This window comes from Artibeus jamaicensis, unplaced genomic scaffold (genome assembly GCF_021234435.1).
Source record: "Artibeus jamaicensis isolate MK-2021 breed Jamaican fruit bat unplaced genomic scaffold, CSHL_Jam_final contig_332, whole genome shotgun sequence".
NCBI lineage: Eukaryota > Metazoa > Chordata > Mammalia > Chiroptera > Phyllostomidae > Artibeus > Artibeus jamaicensis.
The window spans coordinates 950,488-960,711 of record NW_026521788.1 but is presented as its reverse complement, the minus strand read 5'-3'; the positions used below and the strand labels follow the sequence as shown (position 1 = coordinate 960,711).

General features: G+C 52.3%; 2 protein-coding genes across 4 annotated transcripts in view; one reads left to right on the top strand and one right to left on the bottom strand.

Annotated features, from left to right (window-relative positions):
• Window positions 1-2,047: 2,047 nt before the first annotated feature.
• Window positions 2,048-9,803, bottom strand: RBP4 (retinol binding protein 4). Of its 3 annotated transcripts, none has more exons than XM_037156711.2 (6): window positions 9,700-9,803; window positions 9,463-9,591; window positions 9,216-9,352; window positions 8,975-9,081; window positions 3,739-3,951; window positions 2,048-2,351 (listed from the first exon to the last, which is right to left on the bottom strand). In XM_037156711.2, the coding sequence occupies exons 2-6, from the start codon at window positions 9,571-9,573 to the stop codon at window positions 2,314-2,316; spliced, it is 606 nt and encodes a 201-aa protein (XP_037012606.2). In that variant the 5' UTR covers window positions 9,574-9,591; window positions 9,700-9,803; the 3' UTR covers window positions 2,048-2,313. The 3 variants fall into 3 exon arrangements, with proteins under 3 accessions (XP_037012606.2, XP_037012605.2, XP_037012607.2); XM_037156710.2 differs by having other exon boundaries at window positions 9,694-9,799; XM_037156712.2 differs by having other exon boundaries at window positions 9,679-9,742.
• The window catches only part of PDE6C (phosphodiesterase 6C), a 48,909-nt gene continuing 47,971 nt past the window's right edge, over window positions 9,287-10,224 (top strand). Inside the window, exon 1 of the mRNA XM_037156700.2 lies at window positions 9,287-9,373. The gene's annotated coding sequence lies outside the window, so the exon portion shown is untranslated. The remainder of the gene's footprint in view (window positions 9,374-10,224) is intronic.

The window sequence follows — 10,224 nt, the reverse complement described above, 5'->3', positions numbered from 1 at the left end:
TTCTGCAGTGAGTCTTGGAATTGGCCCAGGACTCGGATTCCTCCAGGGTCACAGCCACTGGAGGTCCTACCCTGGACTTGCAAGGCGTCTGGATCATTCGTCACTGTCAACAGTGCTTGCGGAATTTCCCAGGAAGTTAAAGGTGACTTTTTTCTTTTCATTTATAAGAAATGCTATGGACCCTTTTAGGAGGAGGAGTGTCATGAAATCAGAGAATGTAGGAGGACCTCCATATTTGGGCGGCTATGAGAAACGACCTTGGGTTGTACTTTGCGAGGGTGGGGCAAACACAGTTTATTGACGGACAGGCTGTAGAATGGGAGAAAAACGGAGGGTTCAAGGGCGACTCTAGACTGGTAGCCTGACACTGGCTGGATGGTGCAGCAGGTGACAAAAATGAGGAACGACAGGGGGTGGGAGAGCCAAGAGTTTTATCCGAGGCTTGTGTAAGCTTGAACCTTCGGTGAGGTCCGGATGGAGAACAGGGAGCTGGATGCAGGGGTGTGGAGCGTGGGCCTGAAGACGCAATGCTGAGGCTCATCACACACTGTTTATGAAATATTCCCGGGAGAGAAGAGAAAGAAGAAACCAGAGCCAAACAGAACCAAGGGACACAACATCACATGCAAGTTGGGCCAATGGCTGGAAAGCACAGTAGCTCAGGGCCTGGCACATAGTAGGTACTCAGCATGCATTTGTTGTCCAGTAAATCAGTACCAGTAGTTGCCATTGCTTGTGGAGTTTCTTGAATAGCTTCTTGTGGAGTAAGATTTATGCTGTTCACAAGCTGGAGAACAAGAGGACAGGGATTCTTTGTTCATCCTTAGTTAATGGATTTGACAAATTTAAACTCTTTTGAGGTGACATGTGGCTATCTTGGGATCTCCGGGGCTGTCCAACTGAAGTGGCAGTGCCTGGCTCTGACAGTGGCTGTTCCGTGTGACGACAGGCAGGGCGTGCCCATTCATGGTCACCTGTCTCCTCCTTCCTTGCTGGGGGCACAAGCACCTCCCATGTTCCCTCGATATGCCTGTGCCCCAGCAGAGATCTTCGCATACACGGGACAGAGGTGTCGCTCCCCACCTCCCGACCCATTTCACAGCTGTCAGCCAGCCACCGCTACTGTCTGTATGGCTCATATGTCCTGTAACCGAACCCTCATTCCATCCCATCAGGCAGATCCTCTTTCCCCAGATTTCACAAGAGAAGAGCAAGGCTCGGAGAAGCCATGGAACCGGCCCAGTCACACAGCTACTTATACATCTGAACCGGATTTCGACTCAGAGGCTCTGGTACCAAAGCCTGATTCCTTTTCCAGTTGAGGAGTTGAAGCTCCTAAGAAACAGAGGCAAATGGCTTTGCATGCAATTAGACACTAATGTTCACGAGTTCTGCTGGCGGTGTGAGGCACTACTGTCCACCTCCCCACCCACCAGGCCCTTTTCTGCACTTTCCAGGTCAAGGTAGAGGGCAGGGGCACTGTGATCTCCTCCCAGATCTGGCTTCCAAAGACCCCACGTTCCACTTCCTTCAGGGAAACCAAAGGCCTGCCGGCCTGCAGCATTTTGGCCACATCAGAAATAAGAAGTGAATTGAGTGCTGGAAAGGTGAAGGGCTGGGGACACTGTTTACCAGAGCAGACCGAGACCCATGCCTCTCAGTCACAGGGCAGGTCACTGAGCCAGAGGCCATCCTGCCCGCTTTACTGGCCCAGGGCTCACTGGCCTGGCCCAGCCTACACTCACTCACCTAGTGGTTTAGCCATGGTGCCTCATCCAGGCTGGCGATCAAGCCTTCCTGGGTTAATGGGAACATCCTTTTTCAGGAAATTGGGAGACGCCAGAGTCATTAATGGAGATTAGGCCAAAGGTCATAAAGAACCAGGGAGGAAAGAACACCTCCCGGGATATAAAAGTGCATCCTACCCACCAGTCTGCAGGACTTCTCCCTCTCTCTCTCTCTCTCTCTCTCTCTCTCTCTCTCTCTCGAACACACACATGCACACTTGCACACACAAGCACACACACACAAATGAAAACCCAAATCATAGGAAACAGGAGATTATATTTTAATGAATCCAAGTCTGGAATCCTAAGCCTCAAATGATTCCTTAGAAACCACCGGTAAAAACGTACATCCAGCTGAGTGCAAACGGATTCACTTATTCCCACACATATTTTCAGGGGTACTGAAGGTTTTATGTTTCCTGAGGGAAAGGGGAGGAGAGACGGCCAAACTAAACTAAGATAAATAGAGTTGAAGGCTGAGTGAGAACGGGAAGTTTCCAAATGAAACTTGACATCCTCGATGTTGCTACAAAAGGTTTGCTTCTGATTTGCCGTCACAGTAACCTAAAACAGAAAACAAAGGCACTGGTGACAGACAGATGGGCCGAGTTCATGTACACTATGAATGCCATGGCGGCCTCAGGGCCCGGCTTATTCAAGCCCTTCTTGTGCGGTTACACAGCCAGAGGGATAGGGCTGTAATTCATAAACATCCTAAAGGCTGTTTCTGCAACCCTCTGACTTCCTCTGGGGGCAGTGGGGTCTGCTGTATGAAATAGTGTTCTATTTGTCTTAAATTTTCCTCACTGCATTTCAAAGGGTTGGGGGTGCATCTGCCTAGTTCAGAAAGTGGGCCCGACCTCAGCCGCTCTTTAGGTTGTTTTATAGAACGTTCACCGCATCCTGTGCTGCCTATCACCAGATGGCGCCACAGGGGGCTTCAGCACCACACGCAAAAACAACAGCAACGACCACCTCAGTCTGCGTCCAACTCGGCTACTTACTACAGATCTGGAGCAACTTTTGCAATGTTTCTTAGCCTCTGTTTTCTCATTGGGCAGATGAGAATGTGGATAGTAAGAGAATCTATTTCATAAGGGGTCTCCGAGGATTAAACAAGATGTAGGCAAAGGGTTTGGCTTGGAGTCTGGCTGCGGTGAAATCCTTCCCTTGCCCGTCATTTAGGCCACTTCAGGGTGAAACATCAAAACTGCACTGATCTGTGTTTTCGGTCTGGGCTCTCTACCTGCCCAGCGTAGCTCTGCTCAGCTAGTTAGAGGACCAGCAGAAAAGCTCAGTGTTGTTCTCTTTGCCTACATTTTCGCGTTGCCGTGTTCGGGTTTTGAAGCCCAGTTTCCCAAGGGAGTGACTGTCGATTCAAGTAGACAGCATCCTTTTTCTCCAGAATGTTCTGGTTTTTAAATCAAGATCAGATGGGGGTAGTATCTGTATATAGACCCAGTGATCATTCCAGGGACTCTCAAAACATGCGAGGCAAATCAGCCAGTCAATTTGGTTTGATTTCTACAGAAAAATCATGTCTCTAAGTTTTTACTCGTCACTGGGGCCGCTGAACCCCAAACCATGTTAAATTCAGTCAGAACGGTTTGCAGGGTCAGTGTAGCCAGGGGCAAAGTCATGTGACTACAGACTAGGCTGAGTTGGCAGGAAAAAAGGAAGACCGTCCCCTGCAGTTTTATTTAATTAAAAGTACCAGGGTTTTGGAAAAAGGCCTTTGCCCACTCCCTCTGCATCAGCCCCATAATAAGGCTACTGAGAAAATCTGGTCAAGAAGAATCCAGACTTGGGCTCAGAGAGGCTCCCAAGGCTCCCTGTTTTCTCACGCAGGCGAAGCACAGCTTTCTGCCCAGTGGACCCAAACTCACTGCCCGCCAACCCTCAGGGAGAGCCGGTGCTACCCCGGCTCCCGCCCATCAGCCCATCCACTTACCATTGTGCACAATCAGCCTGTACTGCCGGGCCAGGCACAGCTCCTCCTGCCTCTGCCTCACGATTCTCTGCACTTCTGGAGGCAGGCCGTGGGGGTCGCGGGCAAACACGAAGGAGTAGCTATCAGCACAGGTGCCGTCGAGGTTCAGGAGGCGGCAAGAGTACTGCACAGCATAGGTGTCGTAGTCCGTGTCGATGATCCAGTGGTCATCGTCTGCAAACCGGAAAGCCAGAGCCACGGCCCTGCCTCAGCCAGCTCAGCCAGCAGGGAAACTCACCACCCCTGAGAAGCCAGCGACTTCCCGAACCTGGTTTCACTTTGTTAGGAGTGGGAGGCCACAGAGAATTTGGACAGCTTTTATAAAACTGGGAAAATGAGGAAGGATTTTGTTTTGCTTTACAGAAAAATGCTCCGAGTTGGGGCAACCTCATTCACTTCATTGATTATCTCTCACCCTGATGACAACTGTGATAGCATCTTTTTAAAGGACAATCGAGAACGTGAGCCACAATAGGTCTGTGGTGTCTTCTCCCTCTATCCTCCAAGAAGATCTACGCCTTTGTGGCTGATGTCTGACGGCCACCGACTTATGTTGTCCCCAGCGTTCAAGGTGTGTCTCTTGAGATGCTCTACATCAGCTAGTTCCCCGTCATCTCAGTGGCCGCGCTGCCCTCCTGCCTCAGTCCCCTGGAGGACACCACTCTGAGGGCCTGGTTCATGGCTTTCCCGGCTCCCCCCTACTTCCTGTTTAGTAACTCTGCCCACTTTTCCAGCTAGCAAAAACAGTAGCTTGTGCTTTGGGGGCACTGGATGCCTGCCATCTGTTATCAGAAATTCCTTTTTAGGGCTTGTGCTCATCAGGCCTCCCCAACAGAGGCAGAGTTGAGCCTACGAAAAATTTACATTATATTTATTCCTAAGACTGGGATGTAAGCCGTGAAGAATAAGCATAAACGAAGGTGGGGAAAATGATGACTCAGGCAGGACAAGAAATGAGAACGTAGGTGAAGGCTCTGCCGTGGAGGAACAGCAGTGCTCAGGTTCATGCAAATCCCTTGTATTGGGTAAAAAGTGCCACGTCTCCACCTAATGTAACGTTCCCACTGACAAATAAGCATGAACAGGGCCTTCTGAGCACTTATCACGTCAGCCATTGTGTAGACACTTCCACGTCTTCTCGGTTACTCTTCACAGGGCCCCCAAAGGGCACTCTGTTGCTTTACTGACGAGGAGAGTGAGGCACAGAGAAACCCAACAATTCACCAGGACGCCAAAGAGCAGGGCAGAACTGGGATGCAACCTGGCTCTGCAGCCCACTTGCATAAACTGTACACCACGTAGTCTCCAGGCAGTAAGTAAATTGGAGGCACAGGGAACAAGACACCGAAAGGCTTTGCATCTCCATCTCACGCCCAGGTCCGTAAGGAAGTGATGGTTCTGCCCTTTGTCATGCTCCACACTGGAGGAACACAGAGGTCCTGGATTCCCCAGCGTGCGAGGGAGATCGCTAACGCTCGCCCTAGGTCAGCTCCAGTCGTGCCTGTTGGCCCTGAGAATCCCTAGAGCGCCCCCCTGACGGGATTCAGAACAAACCCAGGCCTTGTAGGAGGGCTACACAAGAGGGAGTGGCAGAGGCTCTGCTTCAGTTCGCTCCAGGCTCCCCAGGAAGAATGAGCCACCGTGGCGCCTCTCAGGACCCACGGAGAGTATCAGAGGTCAGGTGGGGATGCCCAGACACCCGCTGGGCACTCAGTGGCTACTCAGTGGTGGCCATGCAGTTATTCAGCAGGAGGGCCAGGCAATGAAGCCAAGGGACCCCCTGCTGGGCCCCGCCCCAACCACCAGTTCCCCCCACAGGCTCCTGGGCAGTCTTCCTTCTCCCAGAATGAAGTCATTTCTCCACTGGTAATGGGGCTCACTGTGTCTGTCAGTCACAGGCGCCCCAGCAGCCTACCTCAGACACGAAAGCAATCTGCTTTGAAATGAGACCCCGATTCATGAGCCAGGTGGCTGTTAGCTCAGCAAATCTACAGCTTTAATTTTTTCCCCTCAGAGTTGTTGCCAGATATGAATTCTAACATAGTAACTAAGTAACTTTCAAAGCTGGGTTTCAGGCAAATTGACTCCTGTTCTTCACTTTTTAAAAAGGTGGAAAATGGGCCTCAGGCTCAGTGGCTTGAGCAGCAGCCTGAGGACCAAAGGGTCCCTGATTCAGTTCCCTGTGCAGGCCATGCCTGGGTCGGGGGTGTGTGAGAGGCAACTGATTGATTTCTCTCTCCCTCCCTCAAAAACTAAATAAATAAAGTCTTTTTAAAAAAAGGTCTAAGTTGGTTTGGTGTTATCCCCAGGCTCTTTTTGGCTAAATAATGCAGAGATAAAGACTTTAAATTGGAACAACCTTTAAAATTGTAACAATCTTTACCCTATTTTCCCTCCTAAGACAAGAGATGAGCCGTCCAAGCCCTGCTGGAAAGAATGAGCTCAGGCCTCCAACCTCCTCGCTGCCAGTGGCCTGGGGAAGGGGGGCCCCGCTGGAGAGTCAGACACCCCAAACATCTCTGAGTGGCAGCAATCTGCACACAGCAGAACTAGGGAGAATGGAGACAGTAGCCACATGGCTGCTATTGTCCCTGGAAGTGGGGTTACACGGCCACCGCGCCTACAATGTACCCACACAGACTAGTATAGAGGTGTTGATTACCAGTCCAAAAACAAACCAAAACAAAAAAACACCCCCACCAGCACCCCATCAGTGAGAGGGAGCCGACTCTGACTTGCTGTGTGGGTCCGAACGTCCCCTTCAGCTCCCTCACCTGTGTCCTCCAGTCACCTAAAGTGATGAGAAGCCCCCGCAGTTCTCAGGTCTAACCGCCCAAGGTGAGCCAGCCAGATGGCGGTGTGATGCTAGTTCTGCTCATCACCGGAAAAACCCAGCAGGCCCTGTCAAAGTGGAGCTGGTTCCTGTCATCGGAACCAGGTATCAGCTGTGTGCCCCTAGGCTGGTCACTTCTCTAATGTGGGCCTTTTCCAATTTCTCTTTAAAAAATATTTTATTTATTTATTTTTAGAGAGAGAGGGGAAGGGAAGGAGAAAGAGTGGAAGAGAAACATCAATGTGTGGTTGCCTCTCATGTGTCCTCCACTGGGGACCCGGCCTGCAACCCAGGCATGTACCCTGACCAGGAATCAAACCAGCGACCCTTTGCTTCATAGGCCTGTGCTCAACACCAGCCAGGGCTTTTCTGATTTCTTCATTTGTAAAAGGAGAGACTCTACCTGATGCTCTTCACATTCCTATCATCCCAAACCCAGACTATGAAGCTATTATTTCATGACTGGGGAGAGAACTAAGCAGTAATAACATCACACACTCAGAGAGAACTCTCGCCTCAGGCACTAAGTGCTTGCGGCAGGTTAACTCATTGCCTCTTCCTAACACAACTCCCTAAGGTAGGTGCTATGGTCACCTCCTTTTACAGGTGAGGAAACTGAGGCACAGAGGAGATGAGGAGCATGTCTAAGGTCCCACAGGTAGTGGGGTCAAGTTAGGATTTTAACTCGAGCAGTCAAACTTTAGCCTGCATGCTTAACCCCTACACCACACAGCTTCTCTGAAACGTAACCTAAGCAGGAATTCGCCCTCACACCTTCCATAGCGAAGTTATCTCAACATCACAGCAGTCACTTTCAATGTGTCGATACGCTCTTGTTCTCCAGATGAAAGCCTAGATGGAAACTCGGTCTACAAGAGGGAAAAGCAGAACTAATCTGGTTTGGGGCAGGAGGAGGCAAAAGGTGAAAGACAAGAGGCAAAGCCCTGCCCGCTCCTGGGGCCTTCTCTACCCTCCCCAGTGCAGTACCAACAGATTCCTAGTCCCCCGAGGAGTGCATCTTAAAATGCCACAGAGCATTATGTGTTTATGCTTTCTAAAAATCAGTAATCTGTACCCCCAGTGTAGATTTGTATAATCCATTGTCAGAAAAGTATACATTTTATGCTAATTGATTCACCTGAGGAGCTTTTGCTGTATCGTTTGTAATAATTTTATTACTTCTAAGGATAAAAGCTTTTTACCCCTTGTAAAATAACATATGCATCTGTACCGTGTCAATCAGTGCTGACGATGCAATTTGATTTAAAAAATGCAATTTCATCTAACATACAGCTTTAGAGAAAATCAAGGTATGTGTGCATAATGATGGGCCACATAAAGAATGCTTCTGCCCTTGATCACCAGCTAGGAGAGTCCCCCCAAACAGTCCCCTGTGGCCTATTTCACAGGAGAGCTCAGACAATACTTTGTAAAAGTTGGTCTGTATTAGGAATCCCTGCTGTTCAGGGCCACCTGATTGGAAGCCCTGGCTCTGACACTGATTCTCACAGACTATTGGTATAACTGTGGGCAAAGCACTACATTCATTCTTTCGGCCTTAGTGTATTCATCTGGTTATTGAATGCCCTTTGTAGGGTTAACTATCTCTAAGATCCCATGATCCTGACCACTCCCCCGCTCACAGCTTGCATAATTCTCTAGGTACCAAGTAGGCTCCAGATTTGAAATTTAAGAGAAATGGAGGGAAAACAGAAAAGCATACAGATGTGTTCTCATGGTCGGGCTAAGTTTTAGGATGCTCTTCTGAGAGTCTTAAATACTCTGCCCCTTGCCATATGAGTTTCAGTGCATAGGAGGAAGGGAAGAGGTCACTGCCACCAAGGGAACTCTGCCTGGCTCAGAATCTCAACATCGGCAGGCAGGGCACCAGGCAGTAGTGGGCCAGCCCTATGCATCATGCTCCCGGCATCCTTGGATGAGGGTCTCCCAGCCTCTGGTGGGGTCCCAAGTAGTCAAGCTGTGTCAGGGATTCAGCCCAGAGAGATAGAGGAAATGCAAAGCCCCGTGGAGTGGCGATGTGGGCTGGGTTTTGGGGAGGTGGGAGCTTGGAGAAGGTGTCACGTCCTGCGGAAGTGCAGTGGCAGGACATGAAAATGGCAGGAAGAGGTCACCTGATAAGCCCAAAGGTCCTCTGGGCTTGAGCCAGGTTTTTTTCAGCTGGTGGGCCGGGGAGGTGAGAAGGGGGTTAACTACACCCAATCTCATGCCCCTAGCCTGAGGCAGTGCAGAGGGTTCCTGCCACTTACAGACCATTTTCTTCCAAGGGCAGCACCAGAGAAGAAACCGATATGGCCATTTTATGGGTCTCATCCCCAAGACAGTCCCACTGAACTGATTACTCACTTCCTTTCTGAAGAAAGGACGCTACACCCCAGTACTTCATCTTGAACTTGGCAGGGTCCTCGGTGTCTGTGAAGGTACCCAGCATGTCAGCGCACACTTCCCAGTTGCTGCAAAAGCCAAGGGGATCCTGAGCCAGGCCAGGCAGAAGGCTTCCTCCCTCCATCCCTCCAGGGTCAGGGTTTGGCTTTCAGCCCGGGGAGCCCTGGAGCGCAGAGAGCTCTGCCGCCCAGAGGACACTGACTTCAAAAGAGTGACTCGGCCCTTGGCTGTGGCGCTCATCTGGCCGTTTTCGTCCACGGAGAACTCGGCGATGATGTTGTCCTGCAGAAAGAGGCCCTCGGGGTCCTTCTTGGCCACGGCGTACCAGATCCCGGAGAACTGCGAAAGAGATGAGAGCAGGTTTGGTGTCTGCAGTACACGGCGGGCCGGGGGGCTGGGCGAACGCGGGGAGTGGGGGTCGGTGACCGGGCCGCCGCGACGATACCTACTCGAGCCTTGTCGAAGTTCTCCTTTACTCGGAAGCTGCTCACCCGGCAGTCGCGCTCCGCCCGAGCGCTGCCCAGCGCAGCCAGCAGCACGAGCGCCCATACCCACTCCATCTCGCCCAGGAATCCGCCCTGTGGGAAACGCGCGCCATGAGCGCAGGGCAGCGGAGCCACCCAGCCCGCTCCGTCCCCGCCCGTCCTCCCCCGGGTGCAGCTCACCACCCCGAGACTCACGCAGACCTGACCGGAGCGACCGGGCGCGCAGGGAGCCTGGGAGGCGAGCGCGCCGCGGGAGCCGCTCGGCCGCTTTATAGCTCCGGGGGGAGGGGGTCGCGCTGTTGCAACCGCGGCGAGTGAAATGCACAGGGGGGAGGTGCGGGGGCCGGCGGGCCGGCACTTGCATAACTCGCCCTGACTCACCGGCGCCCGCTCTCGGGGAGGGTCCCTTTGGCCAGGGACTCGCCCCCAGTGCCTCCCGGAGTTTGGTGAGGCCGCCTCGCAGGGTGGCCTCGACGGGGGCCCAAACTCTTCAGCGGCCATGAGCCGCGGGAACAAGCCCTGGCCTAGTTACCCAGCACTTGTGCCAGGGGCCGTAGCTGCGGCCTGGGGTGGCCTCGGGGCCCAGTTGCTCTGGCGGGGGGCCCAGGTCGGCCTGGCGGGAAAACTGTGGCCTCCCAGAGCGAGAGGACCTATGGTGATGCTGCCTGGTGCGTCAGTGCCCGGCCCCGGCCGTGCCAAACTGGCCCCTCTGCCCTCTGAGGGCCA

What these genes read in the sequence shown, in the direction of transcription:
- RBP4 (XM_037156711.2), bottom strand. Translation starts at nt 9,573, where the DNA reads ATGGAGTGGGTATGGGCGCTCGTGCTGCTGGCTGCGCTGGGCAGCGCT. An exon ending in AGAACTTCGACAAGGCTCGA is followed by an intron (nt 9,353 to 9,462) that starts GTAGGTATCGTC and finishes TCTCTTTCGCAG; the next exon opens with TTCTCCGGGATCTGGTACGC. An exon ending in GTCCTTTCTTCAGAAAGGAA is followed by an intron (nt 3,952 to 8,974) that starts GTGAGTAATCAG and finishes TCCGGTTTGCAG; the next exon opens with ACGATGACCACTGGATCATC.